The 20,085-nt window shown below is 38.7% G+C and overlaps 1 protein-coding gene across 2 annotated transcripts; it reads left to right on the forward strand.

Annotated features, from left to right (window-relative positions):
- Window positions 1-65: 65 nt before the first annotated feature.
- On the forward strand, window positions 66-18,939 carry CFAP206 (cilia and flagella associated protein 206). Of its 2 annotated transcripts, XM_027901426.1 has the most exons (12): window positions 66-247; window positions 1,562-1,645; window positions 1,953-2,043; window positions 3,137-3,325; window positions 3,565-3,723; window positions 6,015-6,223; window positions 7,794-7,913; window positions 11,380-11,578; window positions 12,281-12,418; window positions 14,395-14,588; window positions 15,652-15,795; window positions 18,603-18,939. In XM_027901426.1, the coding sequence occupies exons 1-12, from the start codon at window positions 140-142 to the stop codon at window positions 18,831-18,833; spliced, it is 1,866 nt and encodes a 621-aa protein (XP_027757227.1). In that variant the 5' UTR covers window positions 66-139; the 3' UTR covers window positions 18,834-18,939. The 2 variants fall into 2 exon arrangements, with proteins under 2 accessions (XP_027757227.1, XP_027757228.1); XM_027901427.1 differs by lacking the exon at window positions 3,137-3,325.
- Window positions 18,940-20,085: the final 1,146 nt, after the last annotated feature.

Below are 20,085 nucleotides of genomic sequence, written 5' to 3' on the forward strand. Positions count from 1 at the left end.
CCGTCCCCATGGCAACGCCCGGCGCTGGCGCTCGGTGCGGCCGCTGCCGCCTCCGCCGGCCGGGAAGCGGCGACCCTCGGCCCCGCGGGGAGGAACGCTGAAGTAAATGTAAGCCCGCTGAGGTTTGTGCTTGCCCAGCATGTCCGGCGAGCTGACCGAAAGCGCCATCAAGGGCATAATCCGCCAAGTCGGACTGGAGTGCGCTGCCCGGGGACAAACCCTCTCTGAAACCCTGGTGGCGTTCATGGTAAGCGCGAATGAAGCGTTCAGGGAGCGGCGGCAGATGAGGCTTTCAGGGGTGACCTGAGCTTTGGAATATCTTGGGTTTCCAATTGCCTGCGTTGAGAAATTTTAAAGGGGCGTTCATCAGCGACGTTCAGTATAGTGTCCTGAAAACCTGGAAAAGTTTTTTATTCCTCTGAAAAGCCATGTATGTGAATGTAAAGCACCAAGAAGGCTGCATGTCCTGAGTCCTGGAAATGCTCTGAGCTCCAACTCAGAGCTCTTTGTTTTCTTCTACAGGCAGATAAACCATTGTTTTCTTTCTAAAGTGAAAAAGATAAGTGTTCCCAAGTTTTAATAACGCTTCTTCCCACTCTCATAAATGAACAAAAAGGCATGACGCATAGGTGAATGTTTATTGCAGCAGCTGTATTTATTCTTTGACATTTACCTCTTCCCCCTATTGCGAAAGATTGTTTTGTTTGTTTCTCTGCTTAGACAGAGCCAGATAGCATAAATGGGCTGAATATTTAAAGTAGTGGGCTCACATCCCATTTAAACTGAAAATGTAATGGAATCAGTCTCAGTGTTGTCCTTGGTAGACAACTATAAGTATTCTGAAAAAATTATACGCTTTGGCATCTCTTCAGAGGCACAGCACTGCTGCAGAATATATTCTGAATGTGCCTGCAAAGCTATGTTTGAAGGAAGATGGTGCTAGGTTCATTTCTTTGTTGGTGATCAGCTCTTGATTAACTTGTATGTGAATGTAAATGGTTCACAGTAGTATTGTTAATCTGCCATTTCTTTCCCCCTAAAGGTAACACTGTGGCTTTAGAAAATACACTGGGCTCAAAAGCAGTACTGATCAATTAAGCAGGAAAATTTTAATGAGTAAAAAGTCTGTACAAGTGGCTGGCAAGACACTCGGTGTGAACACCAGCTGCAAACATGCAAAACACTGGATTTTTTATCCAAATGGTAAATGTTTATACTGATGCATATAACATCAAGTGAGAAGTTTATAAACAACTATGATGGATTTTCATAAAATGTTACCTAGGAAAATATTTTCCAGGTAGTTTCTAAAGAAGTTGTATTTAAATATTTCTCAAAGTTTGTCTCACAAATAGATTTTTTTTCACTTATGCCTGAGAAGTGAGGTTGAAACTGGCAACACATAAAATGAAGTGTTTGCTTCATTATCAAATATTTAAATGGGGAAAAAGAATAGTAAAGAAATGTTGAATGCAACTAAGATTTTTCAGAAAATAAAAGGTTAGTTGCAAAGAGGATATTTTGAGATGTAACTTAATATCTTTCTTTTGGCAATCTCAAGGTGAGAGCTGTTGTTTTAGATCCAAGAAATGGCTTTACTATGGAGCATATCCTTACAGAAAAAGATGTGCAAGATTTTATCCAGGTAATTCTGACATGATGTTGAGTCAGTACTTAGCCAAGACTGTGACATTATTTGCTACCTGTTCCTGTAACTAAAATGACGTGATCTTAAATTTTAGTGCTACTTTATTCTCATGGTTCTGTAGCTAAAGACTGGACTACGTGCGTCCTGATGTAAATAAACGCCTTATACTTATAAATGCCTTATATAGAAAGAATGGTAGTGAGGGGGCTCTACAGCTGTTGTGAAACCTGTAGCGCAGTTAATGTCAGTTCAGTAACTTCCCCAGAGATGAGAAAGAATTGACTTCTCTGACTCTCTTCTTCAGCTCTGTGTTACCAGACTGCTTGACACAACAAATCCATCCCTGAGCACAATTAAGATGCAAGTTTACTTCGATATGAACTATGCCAACCGAGGTAATGTGTTTTCATAGAAGTTGATGCCGAGTTTAAAATTTAATAACTCTCTCTGTAGGGCTAGTAATGATTCTTGTTAAATGACTGCTGGCAGTAAAGCAAAATAAAAATCCCAGGAGAAATGTACTGCATAGGAGTATGATGTTTCAGTATGGATGAAGTAGAGGAAAATTGTACATTAGATTTGAGAGTACACTCTTCTCATCCTGTCTGAGAGATTTCCTGAATGTAACATATTAGATTGCTTGAGAATAATTATGCTTTCAGGTGCAGTGGTTAGGTGCCTTCAGCAAGAAAAGCTTTCACTGCACCTGTGTGTCTGAAAGTACTCAGAACTCCTCTCATGTATCCAAAAGAAAACTCTATGTTTTATCAATATCCCTAATTGAGAGATATGAGTAATCTTGAACAATCAGTTGCAGTTTTAACCAAGTATGGTTTGGTCTTATCAGTGGTAATTTCATATGGTCTGAGAATGGGAATGTAGAAGAAAAATGAGATGGGGAAAATACCTCTGCTGTAAATGTAACTTCAGATCTCAATGGGGCAGTGAAGCCTGGCTGGGAAACAGAAGATACAGAGCAAGAGTAGGCATTAAAAAAAAACCCAAAACATTTCTGTGTGGGGAGATCATGAAAATCTTTTCTTGTTAGCATGGATTAAAGCCAAAAAATTAATAGCACTGGCAATCTGCTTCTAAGTTCTCTGGACTCTAGAAGCTCAATAAGTGAAGTAAGTTTCTGAGATCCTGAGCAGTGTTCAAATCTGAGCTTGTAACTTCAGGTGTGTATGAAATACATGTGTATGTGTATGTTAGGACCTGTTGCAGTCAGAGGAGTCAGAGTGTCAGAGACTTGCTACCTAATTTGACCTGGATAGTTCTCTGGACTCTACTGACTGATGTTAAACATGCTAATTATGTTAATGTTTACCGGTTTCATTTTTAACATTGTGATACTATGAACACTTCTTCCACATATCTGTGCTTCAGTAATCTTAAATTGGTGCTCTGACTGGAAATAAAATGCACCTACTGTACAAGCCAAATTGCAGAGAATATAGATAGCACTTTCTACATGTCCTTCTTTCCTAGATGAATTACTCCATGAGCAGCAGCGCATTCTGAAAGGAAAACTGGCTCCTGTGGTCAGAGATATCACAGATCGTTGTCCTCATGTGCAAGAAGAAATAGAGAAAATGTATCAAAATATTGTTAGCTATGCACTGCTGAGCTCTGGCCTGGGATCCCCTACAGATATTGAGAATGTCAGGGAGGTAACAGGTCCGTAAACTTCCAGCTCTAAAAATTGGGCTTTTCTCATTGAAAAATAAAATTTCACCTTCTTTCTAATCTTTAGATACAAATGTGGTAAACTGTCAATGCTGAGCCTTGAAGTGAAAATTTGTCAAGGATTTCCTACTTTCTGCAGTTGTTTGGGAGAGGGTATTTTTGCTTATTTAATGATTTTCTTTTCTGTTCCCTCATATTGAGGTTTTTCTTCTCCTTTGTAATGGTTATAGCTGCCTTGCAGAGTGTATTCCCCCAGGCAGAGATGACTGCTTTCATTTCACTCAATAAGAAGGATAAAGAACAAGAGCTGAAAGATCTTGCCATGCTAGTCACAGGAATTCGGTTGTACAACAAGGAGTGTATGAAAGGAGGGAGGAGCATTGATGACTGTAAGTAGACAACTGCTTTTGGGCTGTGTATTCTCAGTTTTTCCTTCCTGGCCTTCTTCACTGGAGCAGCTCCAGTAATATTCCATCTCACCAGATAAACAGCTTTGACTTAGGGCCTGTAAACCTGAAGAAAAAGTACATATTTGCTACAATTTTTGGGTTCCACGTAGACTACTACTTTTTAGCTAAGGGGGAGCCCTAACGTGGTTGATGTGGAAAGATTATATGTATTAACATCATGCAACTAATTTACCTCATGATAACTTGTTCCCAGATCCCTTGCCATTAAGTGAATTAAATATGTAATGTTTGCTTTTTAAAGCAGTTAATTACAATCCATTTGCAAATTTCTGCTGAGTGTGTGTGTGATTAGAATTGATAGAAGTTGCTGGGCCATTATCTGTATTCTGGTAATTAGATTCCTAAAATGTTGTTGAAAATCTTTTGCATTTTGAATCTTTCTGCCTCTCTAATAAGCAAAAGATGTCAATGGCCATCCTGGATTTTTTTCAAAAGCTGTATTCAGGGTAGGGCGAGACTTTGATATTCCTTTTATTTTCTTTTGTTCCCATCAGCCACATTATTTCTGCAAAGTTTACAATAGTCAAATAAATGACTGGTCAGTGGCAATGTTTATGTGAACATCCATATAGTATTGCAGCTCAGTATGGAGACTTCTTTATAAGAAAGGTCTGCAGCCCAGTTGTAGGGGAAAACTTTTTATTTTAAAAGACCAAAATTTCTGGAGTAAAGAACATACTTTGCCTGATAAGAAAATCGTGCTTTATTGAAAAGCAAAGCACTTGCTGAGCTTGTGGTATTTTAAGTAAAGCAGTGTAAGCAGAAAAAAAATATACCTGCCATATCAGAGAAAGAAGTAAACAACTCTCTAGATTTTGGTGCTTTTTTTTTTTTTCCCCTCACATGCCAAGCAACACATTGATGGTTTTCTGTTTTTATAATACATGCTTTCCCACAAATGTCACCTTTCTGTGTTGTGGCTGGGCCTGGGTTACAGCACGAGGGAACCTTCAACTACTGTATTATCCAAAGGCACAATTCACAACATGTTCTGGTTTTTCTCACTGTAGTATCTGTGGGGTTTGTAATTGATTAGTGTAGATAATATGATTGTTGATCCTGTTACATTTGTTAGGTCACTATAAGATGAACTTCTTTGTGCTGACCTGTTTACATACCACTTTTTGATCGATGGAAAAAACACAGCATGAATGCTCTTAGGCTAGGAAATTAAATGGATGTCTTTATGACTAAGGACAGACCTCTGAAGTCTTAATTTCAGTGTTGGCAACAGTCTTGCTGGGGCAGGGCTCCGCTTTGGCTTTTTACCCTGCATCCAGAAAAGCAAATCAGCCAAGTGCTAAGCTCTCTTCACCTGTGGTTAAACTGCTTGTGATACCTTTGCAAATTTAATTTCCCTTCTAGCTTAGTTAAATCTAGCCTTTTCTGTGCTCATGGGATTTTGAGCAGATGTACCTGAAGCCTTATTACTGCTCTGCTGCTCACCAACATTGTTAACATCAGAAGTTCAACACACACAACAAAGACGTACACTTAAATGTAGCTTGACCTTCTTGTCGTATTTCCTTGCATACATGTCTGCTTAAATAGCACAACACATCAAAACATTCAGTGTAATAGTTGCCTGCTGTCAATAGTAAAATTGTAAAGAAAAAAATTATTTATCATATATTGTATATCAGCTAAAATATGTTTTATTCACCTGTGCCATTTGGGGGAATCTGTGGGGTTTTTAAGTACTAACGCTGAATTTTAACAACTGCATAGGCATAATTTTTTTTTTCAGTATCTCCCTTCTCTTTTTAATGATAATCTTTGACTCATTCTTAGGGCATTTTTAGATCTCAAAGTGCCCAGGAAATGGGAGGCCTGTTATTTTTACTAGTATTTTACAAATTAGGAAACTGAGAGTTGAAAATTCTGCAGATTGCCTGAAGTCTATCAGGAACCCCATGTCAGTTGTAGCAACAGAACCGCATCTACTTTAAAGCAATTTTTTTCATACTCCTTGACTTGACTGTGATATTTCCACACCTGTAATTCTAAATATTTTAAACTACTTGGTTAGTAAGATACAGTAGCTGAATCTGGTATGTGAGTAGTTAGAAGTGCATGAATATAAGGACAAAATTTAGAAATCAAAATTTTATTGGAATACTACTATGCTCAAATACTGCACTTTAACCATTTGATAACGATTTCATTAATTCTTTTTTTATACATATCTCATATTTATTCTATATGAATAGTGCCAGCCATTCTGAATGAAGCCATTCCATCAGCTACACAGACTATCGATGAAGGTCTCAATACCTGCCACGTGCTAGCTCACAAGTACACAGCTCTGTTGGAATCCATGCAGGAAGACCCCCACAGATATATGCAGCTTAGTTCGTTTAAATTAAAAGAAGCACTTTTCAATGTGAGACAGTACGAGGCCTTCCTTTGCATCCTTCTGGTGAGATACCATCATGTTGTGTCCTGTGGGGTTTTATTGCAGTTGGAATGTATTCAAGTTACTGACTTGTACAGGATAGAAATATAAGAAAAATTATTCAGAAATAAATGAAATAAAATGTGTCTCTAGATAAAGAGTCATAGAACCATAGAACCATGGTTTAGGCCAGAAAATACCTTTAAAATCCTCTAGTCCAGCCATTAACCTGGCACTGCCAAGTCCTCCATTAAACCGTGTCTATAAGTGCGACATCTACACATCTTTTAAATACCTCCAGGGATGGGGACACAACCACTTCCCTGGGCAGCCTGTTCCAGTGCTTGATAACCCTTTCTGGGAAGAAATTTTCCTTGATGTCCAACCTAAACCTCCCCTCATTTCACTTGAGGCCATTCCCTGTCACCCTGTCACTTGGGAGAAGAGACTGACCCCCACCTGGCTACAGCCTCCTTTCAAGTAGTCATATGGAGTGAGCTGGTTCCCCCTTTTCTCCTCAGCTCCCTCAGCCGCTCCTCATAAGACTTGGGCTCCAGATCCTTCACCAGCATTTTTGCCCTTCTCTGGACAAAATCCAGCACTTCAGTGTCCTTCCTGAATTGAGGGACCCAGAGGAACACAGGATTCAAAGTGTGGCCTTACCAGGGCCAAGGGGACTATCAGTTCCTAGTCCTGCTGGCCCCACTATTTCTGATACAAACCAGGATGCCACCTGGGCATGCTGCTGTCTCATGTTCAGCTCCGGCTGACCATCACCCCCAGATCCTTTTCCACTGGGCAGCTTTCCAACCACTCTGCTCCCAGTCTGTAGCACTGCATGGGGTTGTTGGGATCCAAGTATAGGACCCAGCATTTGGCTTTGTTGAAATTCATGCCACTGGCCTCAGCCTGTTGATCCAGCCTGCGCAGATCCCTCTGCACAGCCATCCTACCCTCCAGCAGATCAACACTCCCATCAACTTGGTGTCATCTGCAAACTTACTGGGGGTGCTCTTTACCCTCTCATCCAGATCTAAAGATATTAAACGGGGCTGGCCCCGGTGCTGAGCCAGCCACCAGCTGGATTTAACTCCATTCACCACCACTCTTCTTGTTTGCATATTGATACTCTGCCCCAAAAGATATGAGAGAAAAAAAATCTGCTTGATCAATCTATAAATCATGTCAGTTTTAGATTGCAGATAACCCCAAATTTTATTGAATCATCTTTGAAGAATATAATTTAAATTCTTGTTTTGTTAATGAAGAGCTTTTCATTTATCTTTTGAGAAACTGTGGGGTTTTATTAGTTGTTATACTATAAAGCATTGAATTTTTTTTTTAATTCTCTTCATTGTGAAAATGTAGAGAATTGTCTATAAAAAGTACTAATATACACATTTGAGTGAAGTGCCTGTTTTTATACCTGAGCATTTAAGGAAAAAATTGCTTTGTGGAAAGTTGGAAGGCATTTCATTCCTTAAAACAGTTGTCTGAAAATAGTTGAATTGAGAGATACAAGTAAATACTTATTATTAAATGCTTGATTTTTTTTTTAATTTATAACTTTACCTGAAGTAAGTTCTCTTTCCAGTCTGATGCAATTACCAGTGCTCAAGAAGTTGAAACATTGAGTGTTCAGTTTACAGCAACAATGATGCAACTGAAAAACACAGTGCAGGATAAGATTTCCATAGATTCCAAAGAAGTTTTTGTAAGTATTATGAATAGAAAACACTTTTTTTCTTCATTATAAAAAATTATTAAAGCATTATAGAATACTTTGCTGGTGTATTTTTGAATAGTTCTTGTTAAAAAAAAGGCTACATCATTTTTTCCTTATTATAATAGCATCTGCAATTTTTGAAGGGGTAACTAAAGTAGCAGTCTCAAGGTAAGAAAAAAGAAAGGAATAAAAAGGGAGCAAAAGAACTAAATGGTATTTTGCTGTAAGTGTCTTGCATTATTTGTCAGTATTTGTAGATGTACAGAGATATTTTCCTTTTTTTGTGTGTAAATATTCTCTCCGGTTCCTTGCAGAAACTGTAAGAACATAATGATTACAAAAACCAGCACATCAGAGTGTGCTTCTTTAAAGTCCCTTCAGATAGCAATCCCTGTGATTGCAGTATGACTCATTGATACAATTTTTCTAAAGAATCCAGGTTTCTGTGATGGGGTTTTCAGCCTCTTTTCCCTTCCCAACAGCTTCTGAACCTGTTGGCAAGTTTCAGTCACGTTTCTCAAAGATCTCAAGATATGTCATTTTCTCTAAGTTTTGTGGGAAAAAAAGAGCAACTAGAGAGGCCTTCTGAGATCAAGTGTGAAATGGTTTGTGGGCTGTCTGGGCAGTGAGCAGCCAGTGAAGGCACCTCTGCACAACTGATGTTCTGTACTGTTTCATCCTGGTTGGGAGCTACAAGGTATGGGAGAGAGGTATTTGGAGAAGAGGGTCTCTCATGACCCTGTGAAGACCTGGGATTATTATGCTGGCGTGATGTAAAGGAAATGGAAGAGAAATATGTCAGAAACCATCTTCATTTTATTTGCTTTTCACGGAAGAGCTCATTATTTTGTATGATATGTTTATCATTTTAATTCCTTGTAGTTAGCTGCTGAACCAGTATGCAGTTCATACAGAGGTTATTTTTCATCATTCTGAGCTAATTATTATAAGGCAAATAAGAGTCTACTGTGGAGGAGGGAGGAAGATCATGGCCCCACACATACTCAGAGTATTTTTTACCCTTCCCATAAGGGCATCTGAACTGGAAACTCATGGGAACGACACTTTTAACTGTGGTGCATCTCAGATGTGGTCTGACACTTCAATTTATGTGTGCTTGTGATTTTATAAACCAGATGTTCTCACCTGGAGAACAATTTCCCCTCTTGAACAGAATCTCAGAGCACTTTTTCCTCTTCTGCTGTTTTTTCACAGGGCTTAAGTGACTGATATATGTTACCCTTTCCCCTAGAAGTTGTCTGGTGTTGTCTGCTGCCTCCCTAGATTTTTTTTCTCTCTTCTGTTTGGTTAGTTGTTTTTTCTCCTCTGCTGAAGACACAATATGTAATGGCTTTTGATTTCAGGTCTTTTTCAAGTAGAGATTTCTCTATTAATAGACCACTTTCACTGCTTTCTGTGTATTTAGATGTGACAGGACACATTTTATGTCACTGTCATTGAAATCAACATTTGTATCTAAAGCTTATTGGCTTCTTCTGTATGTGTGTGCACCCGTATGTCAGCATTGCTGCTGGGAATAGCATCTTCCACTTTTGCCCTGAACCCTCTGAAAAGGGTTCTGAAGAGGCTTGCACCCCTTTAGTCTGACACACATGATGGCCCAAGGGCTGTGGGACCAAGTCACACTGGAAACACGGCAGACAAAATAAGAAAACCTGATAGTTTGTACATCTAGCTATGGGTTTGCCTCATTTACTAATTAATCAGGTATGTTTCTTCTGGTCCTTATTACTGTATACCTTATTTTCAAAAAGTTATATAACTGTGTGGCCAGTGCAGTGCTCTATTCCATGCACGGTCTCGGTTACATATTTGGGAAAGTCTTTGGAGTAAAATGTAGAAAAGCACCTTTCTGGCCTATGGGTTAACATGCTGTCGTGGTTTTGCTTTGGGTCATTTTGCTTTTCACTCTCCACACAATTACTACTAGTTGAGAGAAGGTTTTTTGCAGACAAAAGAGAGACAGGATTTGGGGAAAACAGTATAAACATTTCTTACTAGTAAAATAAAAATTACTAATGAATTAAAAACTAAAGAACTATATTTACAACAATTTCTATTCAAGTTGAAGTGCAATATATTTACAGAAATACTTCTTCCCCTTTTATACTAGTCTAAGGAGAAGAAGTAGTCTTATTCTCTATTTTCGGAGTTCCAGTTCTCTCTCTCTAGTAATAGATCTTCAGTAGCAGCAGTATTTTCATTGCAGCTGGAACCTTTTCTCTCTCTTTCTCGCTCTGAGGGGGCTTACCCCCCCTCCTGGGCTAAGACCGAAGGCTGGGGGTTACCCAGGTCCCAAAGGGGTCTTCTTTCCATAGGCTTGCAAGGGGACACTTGCTTACTATGGATCTTCTTCCACAGGGTTACAGGGGATAATGGCTTAAGAGTTCACCCCTGTTTCCTTATGGAGGTCCCTCCCCATGGGAGAACAGTCCTTGATAGACTTCTCGGCATGGGTCTAGCACGGATCCACACACACACGGATCCCAACATCTCACATGGGCTGTCTCGCTCCAGCATGAGATTTCTCAGGGTTACAAAATCTTCAACAGCAGTATGGATCCACACACACACGGATCCAAATATCCCACCTGAGTCGTCACTGCTCCAGCACAGGTTTCCCTCAGGGTCACAAATTTCCACCAGGACTCTGCCTCATTTCAGTCTTTCTCATGAAGTCTTGGTTTTCTTTGGTATATTTACAGACTCCTCTATCAGCCGCGTGGGGGGTCTTCTTACTCCAACAAACTTTTATAAGTAGCAGGGATTACTTTTTAGTCTTTTCCCTGCTGAGGAGAGAGAGCCAAAAGGGGGGGGAGAAACAAGCCCCCCCTTTCGCACTTTACTTTTCTTGCTGCAGCTTCAGCTGCCAGCTTCAATCTTGGAAGCTCCATTATCTTTCAGCTGGAATTCTTCCACAGCGGTTTTTGTCCAAGCAGTTAGAAACTTTTTTTCTTCACTCTCTTACAAGAGAGAAGGGAGGACTTCAGTGCTGCACCTGCTCCCTCCACCCCGGCCCAAGCCGGGGGAGGAGGGAGTCTGGCCCTGCTCGGGCCCACTACTCCTCTCCCCTACGTGGCTGCTGCTACCAATTCCAACTGCGCCAACAACCTTCTCTTCCGTTTTCTTGAAGATGTAATTAGCAAAGGCATTACTGGACTTTTGATTGGCCTTTTTGTCCGGAAATTACCTGGACAAAACCATCCTCAGCCCCAGAGATGGGCTGGTGGGCAAAACCACAACAATGTACGTGCTTTGGATGTGCTTCTGATGGTAACTCCTTTTAAAGTGTCCAGGATTTCACCTGAAATTTCTGGTTGCTGAAGGCCTTGGAGATCAGCCCTGCTTTGTTCACAGCAGAGATTGTTGTGCACAGCACTTGGGTTACACTGCATACGTAAAATAAATCTGGATAATTTTCTTTATGTTCTAGCCTCTGTTTCTTGAACTTTCTAAACTCTGGACCGGCTTTCAGGATGAAATGCTACTGCTAAGCTTCCTCACAAGTATGACTAGCAATCTGCAACAGTTCTTGGAAATCCACTCACAGCTTTTTCCTGAGGAAGTGCTAACATCTCTTCTGGAAGGTGTGACTGTGAAAAGTGATGAGGAAAGGATAAGAGAAACCATGGGTATGGGAAATTAATACTTTTTTATTTTCTTTCATTTTCCAAGATTTTATTTGAATTTTCTTTACAGAAGGTGTTACATATTGATTTTTTAAAATTCAGAATTTGCTCAGTAAATCAAAATAAGCCTGCTAGTGTGTAGATTTATTTTTTCATGTGGTATAGCTTGGGATTTCATTTTTGCATATAAAATTAAAATATAGCTACTAGATACAAACATACCTTTCGAAAATGGTGGAATGATAGAGAATATTTATACTTTTTTTTATTTCTTAAGTTTATTTATGGTTTTTTATACGTTTCAGAACTTCTGAAAGGGAGGGGGATGATAAACAAGGTGCTTTAATGGGGCTTTGGTTACCAGAAATGTTTGTTTGTAAGATGGTATCCCTAGCAACCAAGTTTTACACCAGGGCATCTGTAATGCATGGATGGGTGAAAACAAAATAGAAGAATAAGATATTACCTTCCTGTTGTTGTCCCCTGTTTTTAAAGAGAACTAAAACTACTAAAGAAGGCTCCCACAGGACTGATTTTTTGAGCAGGTTCTCTTTAAAGGCAGGACTAATTTTGTTTTTTGGGATCTTGGCACTGCAGGTCATCCTGTGAAAACCAGAGTAATCTGGTCATCCTGTAACATTATTATATTTTAAACACCTGATATTTTGATACTGAAAATCCTTCCTTTGTTAAATCATTTCTTAGGAACCAGAGTGAATGTTTCTGATTTCAAGAACCAAGAATGGCTTTTTCCAGAGACAACTGATAATTTTGATCAACTGCTAATCCAGTACCATAGTTTCTGTGCACATGCAATTGGTGTGGAAGGCCTCATCCTACCAGGTATGGTTTGTAATCAGACATTTTCAATACTATATATGTATACAAGTACTAGGGAAAATGCAAAGGCATTCTGAATGCATCCTCTTCCATCAGAGGTGGAGTACTGTGTTTCCACATTTGTAATTTTCACTCCAGATAACTTGTTTCCCCTGCTAAAGAATTTTTCTTCTTAAAATACACAAAGTGCCCAAAATAGAAGGCAGGAGGGCTTCAAGAGAAAGTAGGCATGAGCAAGCAGAGGCAGCAACAAGATGAGATGGATAAATGTTTCTTTCTGCTGCGTGTGCATCTGTATAACCTACACTGCAGCTGAATACAGGCTTGCTTGCTGTTGTTAATGCGCTATAATCCAGGCATGGGAAAATGATCATTCCTTCTATTTTGTGTATGCCTGCGTTGCAAACACATCCATTCATGGCTACATCATATGTATTTTAAATAGTCATTAGAAAGTACTAGAAATCTTCTCTGAAAAGACTGCAAAAGTGCACTTGACTGAGCCAGCTGATCACAGGAAATTGTTTGGTCTCTTCTGGGTTCATTTGTCTTGAAAGCGTGCCTTATTTCAGCTACCTCAGTCCATGTGTTCTGTCTCCCTGTCCTTTATAGAACCTATCTATGTAGAATTTTCTTAAACCTACAGGGGGCTGAGAGGAAAGGATTGCCATTACTTGGCAGTATGAAAGAATAGATATTTTAATGACAATGTAAATTACTTACTTAGTGCTGCATATGAGAACAACTGTCCTGAGTTGGACTGAAGGTCTCTCTAGCCCTGTATCTGATCAATGGATGCAGGCAGTGATGACCCCTTGAAGTTTATGAGAAATGAAGTAGGAATGATCCTCCCTTAATTATATCCTTCCTTGCTCTGGCAGTTAGTGGTTATGGGATTTCCTCAGAAAAATGTTGAGTCTGTAACCTTCTGTTGAATAATCCTTCATAAACGTTTTTCATTTATCTAATTGATTCTCGAACCCATCTCAAGTTTTCCATGGGATACTCTTATCACCAAGAGCCCCACAATTTATAATTATGTATGCTATGAAAAAGTACCTCTTTTTGAGATGGTTTTAAGCTCTGGCTTGATAATTTCAAATTAGCAAATAGTAATTTTATATTGCACACAATTCATGGTTTTATTACTTCGTATCATATTACTTCTTTTTAGTTGTTTCTTTTTGATGTCTTTCTTTAAACTCTCCTCCTGTGAAAGGTATTCCAAGCCTCTGATCACTTCCAACTCCCTTTTATTTGTTCTGCTGTGTTGTAGCAAAATATACGATTACAAGTGTAGCGTACAGGTTGTTGTAATGCTGGTTTTCTTCTCCTCCTCTGTTTGCATCCTAATAATTCATTACTTTTTTTTTTTTTTTTCTTTTTTTAACTGCAACTGAGTAGTGTCATTTAGGATTTTCAAGGCACTGTCTATAATGATTCTGTCTTTCTTGGGCAATGATGTCTGAAACAGAGCCTGCCACTGTCCTTGAACTGAATTTGTGCTTTCCTATATAAGTTATTTGGCCTTTATTGACACTTCACTTTCTTTGTTAATTTATTGTTCAGCTTCTCAGCTGCTTTATCTGCTTCTCCAGTTAATTTCAGTGTTATGCCCTTTGGTCTAGATGCACTGCTGATCTACAATCAGGTATTTTCTGGAGATTATAGGGGAAACATTTGTGGGTATAGACTGATTTCTTATGCCTTTGCTATAGATACTTTATCTTTTGTTTTTCTGAGACATGCAGAAAGGCATAATAGATGTGAACTGATCAAAAGCAGTTACACTGACCTAAAAAATACTAAAAAAACTTTCTTTCAGCGCTTATTCTGATTTCAGAAAAAGAAGGATGTTGAAACTGACTTGAGGGAAACACAGAATCTTGATTAAAAATTTCGTTTGTATTTGATATCATACTGTTCAGTATTTTATTTAGTGGGGTTTATTTTGGGCTAGTTTCTTCCTCTTTTTTTAGGAAATCCTGCTATTGGAATTTTGAAGCACAAGGCGAAATACTATGTTTTCAGTTCCAAAGAAGCTGCATACACCTTTGCTCAAGATCCAGATAAGTTCATTCAGTTGAACGTAGAAAAAGCGAAAGAATATGCAGAGCTAATTCAATTGCTTGAGCTCCATCATCACTTTGAATACCTTTTTCCACGTGCACAGGTACACGCTGCCCATGCCTCTTGCTGAACAGCTGTTGGGGTCACTTGTTACTCTGTCCTTTCTAGAACATAAAGAGAACAGAAGATACACATCTTTAGGAAAAAAAGTAAAATCATCCGCCTATCATACAGAATGTCTGAGGGTCCTTCTTTTCCAGGTCCTCAGAGCTCTGAAGAAACATTTTCACTTACTGTCATTCTCACCTTCTCTCTTCATAGGAGAGTATGTACATCCAAAGGATTGTGGCAGCGATGAAGCTGTCAGTTCATAGCTTAGGAAGGTCTTGTGTCTGATGTTTCTTCTCCTCATTTTTGCAGAAGTAGCTCAAGGGGGACAGTAAATAAATGCAACAGAAGATAAGTGAGATACCATATTAACTGGAGTTTTAGCTTAGCAGTCCATCAGTGTGTTCTGGATGAGGGTATAGTGATATCTGAGGAAAGGAGTTATGGAATATATTACAAAATAAAAAGAGATTCTAATAATGAATGTGGCAGTGCTACTGTGTGAAAGCCAAAGACTTGATTTGGAGTCACAGACATTATCTGTGATCCACTGTGAATGCTGGGTCCCTAGCAGTGGAAAGAATGTGGTCTTGAATTTGCCCTTAGTGTGAAAGATATAGTTTATATCCTGGCTCTAGCAGAGATGTAAGCACTTCTCCCAGTTATGATTTGTGATATTTAGTCCATTCTTAAAGACAAACTGAAGTGCCTGCATCATAAAATACTAGGGGTGTTGGTTGGACACCTTTTTACCAAAATCCAGTAATTATTCACTCACTCAGGATGTGGGAGTCTGAAATTTAGCTATTGCTTCTGCCTAAAGGGTTTTCTGTCAGAAATTAAATCCATCAAATACTTAATGGCTTCTTCTTTTTTTAGTGGGGGCAAGGGGAACAAAAGTATTCTGGAATGTAAAAATCATTGTCCAGTTGTGGTTTGCAGATCTCTATTTGCTTTTAAAAAGTAGCATATCTGTATGCTATTTCTCTTAGATGTCTGTATTCTTCTCATATTAATGCCTTGCTTGGTTTTGGTTGTGGTGGTTTTTTTTCATGCAGGCCAGAACTGCAGACAAATGTTTGATGAAACCAACTGCAAAATGTGACAGTAGTACTCAAACTGATACTCATATCTTGCCTCCAACTATTGTGAGATCCTATGAATGGAATGAATGGGAACTGAGAAGAAAAGCTCTAAAATTGGTTTGTATTGTTATTACCAAATTTTCATTGTTGGATGACAAAACTGAGAGTAAATTATTCTAAATTTTGTTCTTTGAAACATAAATCCAGCCTTTTATTCAAAGACATAAACTTTGTCACAAGCAGCTCAATATTTTTTTTCCAGGTAATTTTTCTCCTTATTTCTAGGCTTTCTTCTTCTCTCACTTTTTACATATTTTTCCCCATTTTTGACCAGTGCTTCCATTGTTATATCTATTAATTCCAAATTTTTCAGTTGCTTTCTTTATGTAATAAGAGTTTGTTGTTTAGCGTCGAATACAAAAGTTGGTTTTCTGCACTCAAATCAATTAAACAGGTTGAAGATACTAACATATAATTCCTTTGTAAGAAAAAAATAATAATGGTTGCACAAAGGTTTAGGTCACGCAAAACTTTATTGCAAATTGAATAATTTATATTAATGTTTATCACCATGAAACAAGAGGAGGAAAAATGCAGTAATTGGCAGGCAAAATGATAAGGAATACCTTTGGATATGTTTGACCCTGCAGAAGCTTTCTTTGAGCTAATTTTTCCATCCTTGAAAGGTATCAAAGCATGGGACCTTTTTTTTAGATTTTTGTTAGATTATTTTGGTAATGAAATACTTTATATTTTATCCTCATTCTCTATGTTCACTAAAAGCAATTATTTTTATTGAAAAAAAAATTTAAAAAATTATTCTTTCATACAGGACCAGAGAGGTAAGAAACAGAGCCAGAAGGTTTTCTGCTGTATATATAAGCCAGAGGAAATGTCTGTTATACTATCATGATGATTTTCTGATGGATTGGAAATCGCAGTCCATCCACAGAAGGTTGACTACATACATAAATAAAAGCTTTTAAATCAACAGCATTTCAAAAGCTTCTTTCTAGGGTTTGCCAGCACACACAGTTGTCAAGGTATAGCACCTGATTTTCACAGTTCAGTCACAATGAACTTGTAAGTACAGGGAGTATTGCAGTTCCCAATATCAACTGGAAAAAGATACTGCAGGGTTCTTTTTTTCCCTTCTCTGAACAGATGCACTATGGAGGCCTGTGGTCTGCTGGGCAGCCTGTTTCCTTTCTGGTTTTGGTTTGGGGTTTTTTTGCCATGAAATCTCTATTATATAAGGATTATATATCATATATTATATTAGGATATTATATAAGGAAACCAAAATTTTGGACTGAGGAGTCTTCCTATTGTTGTCAGTAGATTCTCTTCAGCATAAGCAGAAGTGAATGTTTCCCAACAGCTAATCATGAAGACCATTCACAAACAAATTAGTCTGAAATATTTAGAGAAAATACTTTCAAGTACTCAGGGTGTTTTAGCCTCAGCTGTCCACATGAGAGATTAGTGATGCGGAGTTGAAATAAAAAATCCCGGATGCCTGCAAAAGTGTTTTGTCTACAGTAGTTGGTAATATGGAGGTGATAAAACATTTAGAATCAAAATGCTAAATGAACAGAAATAGTTTACCAGTACATCAGTGAATTTGATACTTTAGGGGAGCATTGGACATATTTCCTGGTTTTGTTAGAGGATGAGCTCAGATGCCTTCGGGGTTTTTTCCTGTTGTTCATACTTAGCGAGAAAAGTTGTAGTGGCAACTACAAAAGTGTTAAACTCTTACTTTGTTAATACACCTATATGCTGTTAGAAGTAAAATTTTCAGCTCACATTTGTTTCTCTGTGTGAGCACAGTTCCTTGTAATAGCATACATTCAATTTTCAAGAGAGGTAAACTTATTAGAGGACCAGTATCTCATGCCTGCTCTTCTTTTAATTGTCATTAAAACCTTCAGAAAAAAAGACTTAATATATTGTCTTTCTTCACATGCCATCCTACTGTTATTTTCTGTATTTTCCTTGATGATTCTGTACATAAGATTCAGTTGTAGATTAAGGTACCAGAGTGTGTCTACAGACAAGTGTTTCACCTTCCATTCCAGCTGACAGAGATATCGCTAGTGGAATCTGGAGAATAGTTTTGACTTGCCCTGATGCAAACACCAAATCTGGACAACTTTATCACTCTCCAGCTTCCACTTATTCCAGTCTCCACTGACTGGAATGGGCTCCAGGGACTTACTCACTTACATGTAGGGGTCTGAATCCCACCACATGAGACTGTATTTTGTATATTTCAATGAAAATATAGTGTCATATGATTTAAAGTGTTTTATATTGTTGCTGACATAGAAGGCTGAGTGGAATAAGGAACATGTTGTTGTTTCAAGTGCTGGCTTTGCAATATTAACAGTTTGTGAGAAGTGGTTTTGTGATTGTATCTATAGCAGTTCCTGTGACTAAACAGAGCTTTAATCATAAATTACCTTAACTTTTGCCCCTTGCCAAGGGGTTAGTGAGCAATGTCATGAAAGAAGACATTTTTCCCTTTTATCTGATGCTTTGTGACACCAACCTGTAAACATCATTACATTTTGTATAAACCAGACAAATACTGGAAGAGCTTACCATAAAAACATTTTATTCTAACAGAACAAAGCCTTTAGCACCTAACAAAATTTTCCAGGACAATGACCAGTGGAAAATAGGAAATTGTTAAGAGACTCACTTAAAGTTGTGTGGGCTACATACAGTGCTGTTCACACATCCTGTTAGTTCAGGAGTTACCAAATCACAGTCACAAATGTGTATTGACAGAAGGACAAAGTGGGCCATGGTCCAGGTTTGTGAAGCCCGTAGACGTAAAACAAACACACCTGAGTACATACTAGTGCTAAAATGTTCAAACACAATTTTGCTTAATCCGATTCTTCTTCTGTCTTTAGGCCAATTTGCGTCGCAAATTAACTCACGCCATGCAGACTGATCTCAGCCATATGAAAAGAGAGAACTTCACCCAGGTGTACTTGCCAAAAGATGTGGGCACCCAGACTAAGCGTGACAACTCCAGCAATGTACCCAGACCACAGATTTTCTTGAAAGGTCTCCGAGGACAATCCTCTCCTACTACTCATATGGTCAAAGTAGACTTAACAAGAGCAGTAGATGAAACCTAAGTGGAAATAAGAAACCTGAAGACACATATCGAATGTGTACATAAAAATCCCTGAATATATCTGAACTCAGGTATTAAAGATGTTGCTGTGTCTGTTGATTCCAGGAGCAATAATCTTATCTATTGTGGCTTCTGACTGGCCTTAGGTGATAGAAATGAAAAGCCTGAAGCACGCAGATTTCAAACAGCTATTTTGGATCAAGATGTTCCCAAGGACTTTCACCTAAAATAACATTTAAATGTGCAGTGTCTGTTCTGGGATTTTCTTGAAGATTGAATACAATTTTTGCTTGTTGAAACGCTGTTGTTAAGTGAAATAAGAGAGTCACCCATTTGCCACAGCTCCAGCCTTAGAGTAGAATTGTCAGGAAGGTAAAACCAGCAAAGTAAGACCAGTCTGGGTCCTTGGGCCTGCGCATTTGTGCTGGTGTTAACCCGACCCAATGAGTGTAACCCATTGCAGGGATGTTGAGAAAAGGGAATCTATTTTGGATTACTCTGGCAACCCTTTGGATCTCTAGAAATTTCCGTATTTGCTGGCTAAACAGTGTGCTGGGAAGCACGCTGCAAACCATAGGAACTTCTGGGCGCCTTTTCCAAAGCTCTGTTTTGTTTATGTTTGAAAAGCTAAAGCAAAACAGGAAAAGGTTTTTAGCTTTATGTAACTGTGTCAGGGAAATATGTGCCAGGTCTGATCAATGCAACTGGCAGCCAGTATTTCTGTGTGTGAAAACCCGCATCATTTGAGATTTAAGATGAAACATCTTCTCAAATGGAAGCAGGGGATACTTCAGATCAGAGATTCTTTTCAGGATAACAAAGAGGTCCACAAGTTGCTATCTGCAAAATGTCCAGGTGCACAACTGTGATTGCACAGGGTGTGCTAAGGTTTCTAAACCTCCTTTTGTGTGTGTGTGTGTGTGTGCAGTGTGGTGCAGCATGGTTTCCTGGTCATTGTTACACAAGCCTGTGACAATGAAGCTCAAAGATTCAAGCTGCTGAGTGATTTTTCGGGGACATTGTGCAGGACAGCATTCTCTTGTATTTTAACTGTTTCCAAGGTATCTGGCTTCACTTTTAAAAGTTATACAACTGGGATAAATCCACAAAGCAGTATTAAAAAAAACACAAAGGAGCTGGAGGAGAGCACTAAGAAAGAACTTTACTAAATGGTTTTTCACTAGGTGATTTTATCTTTTGGGAAAATAAACTAAAGAGTAGCAGCCAGATGTGCTGCTCCTCCCTGTTTTTAA

Source organism: Empidonax traillii, unplaced genomic scaffold, assembly GCF_003031625.1.
Source record: "Empidonax traillii isolate 1590-97213 ecotype Southwest subspecies unplaced genomic scaffold, ASM303162v1 scaffold784:size441917, whole genome shotgun sequence".
NCBI lineage: Eukaryota > Metazoa > Chordata > Aves > Passeriformes > Tyrannidae > Empidonax > Empidonax traillii.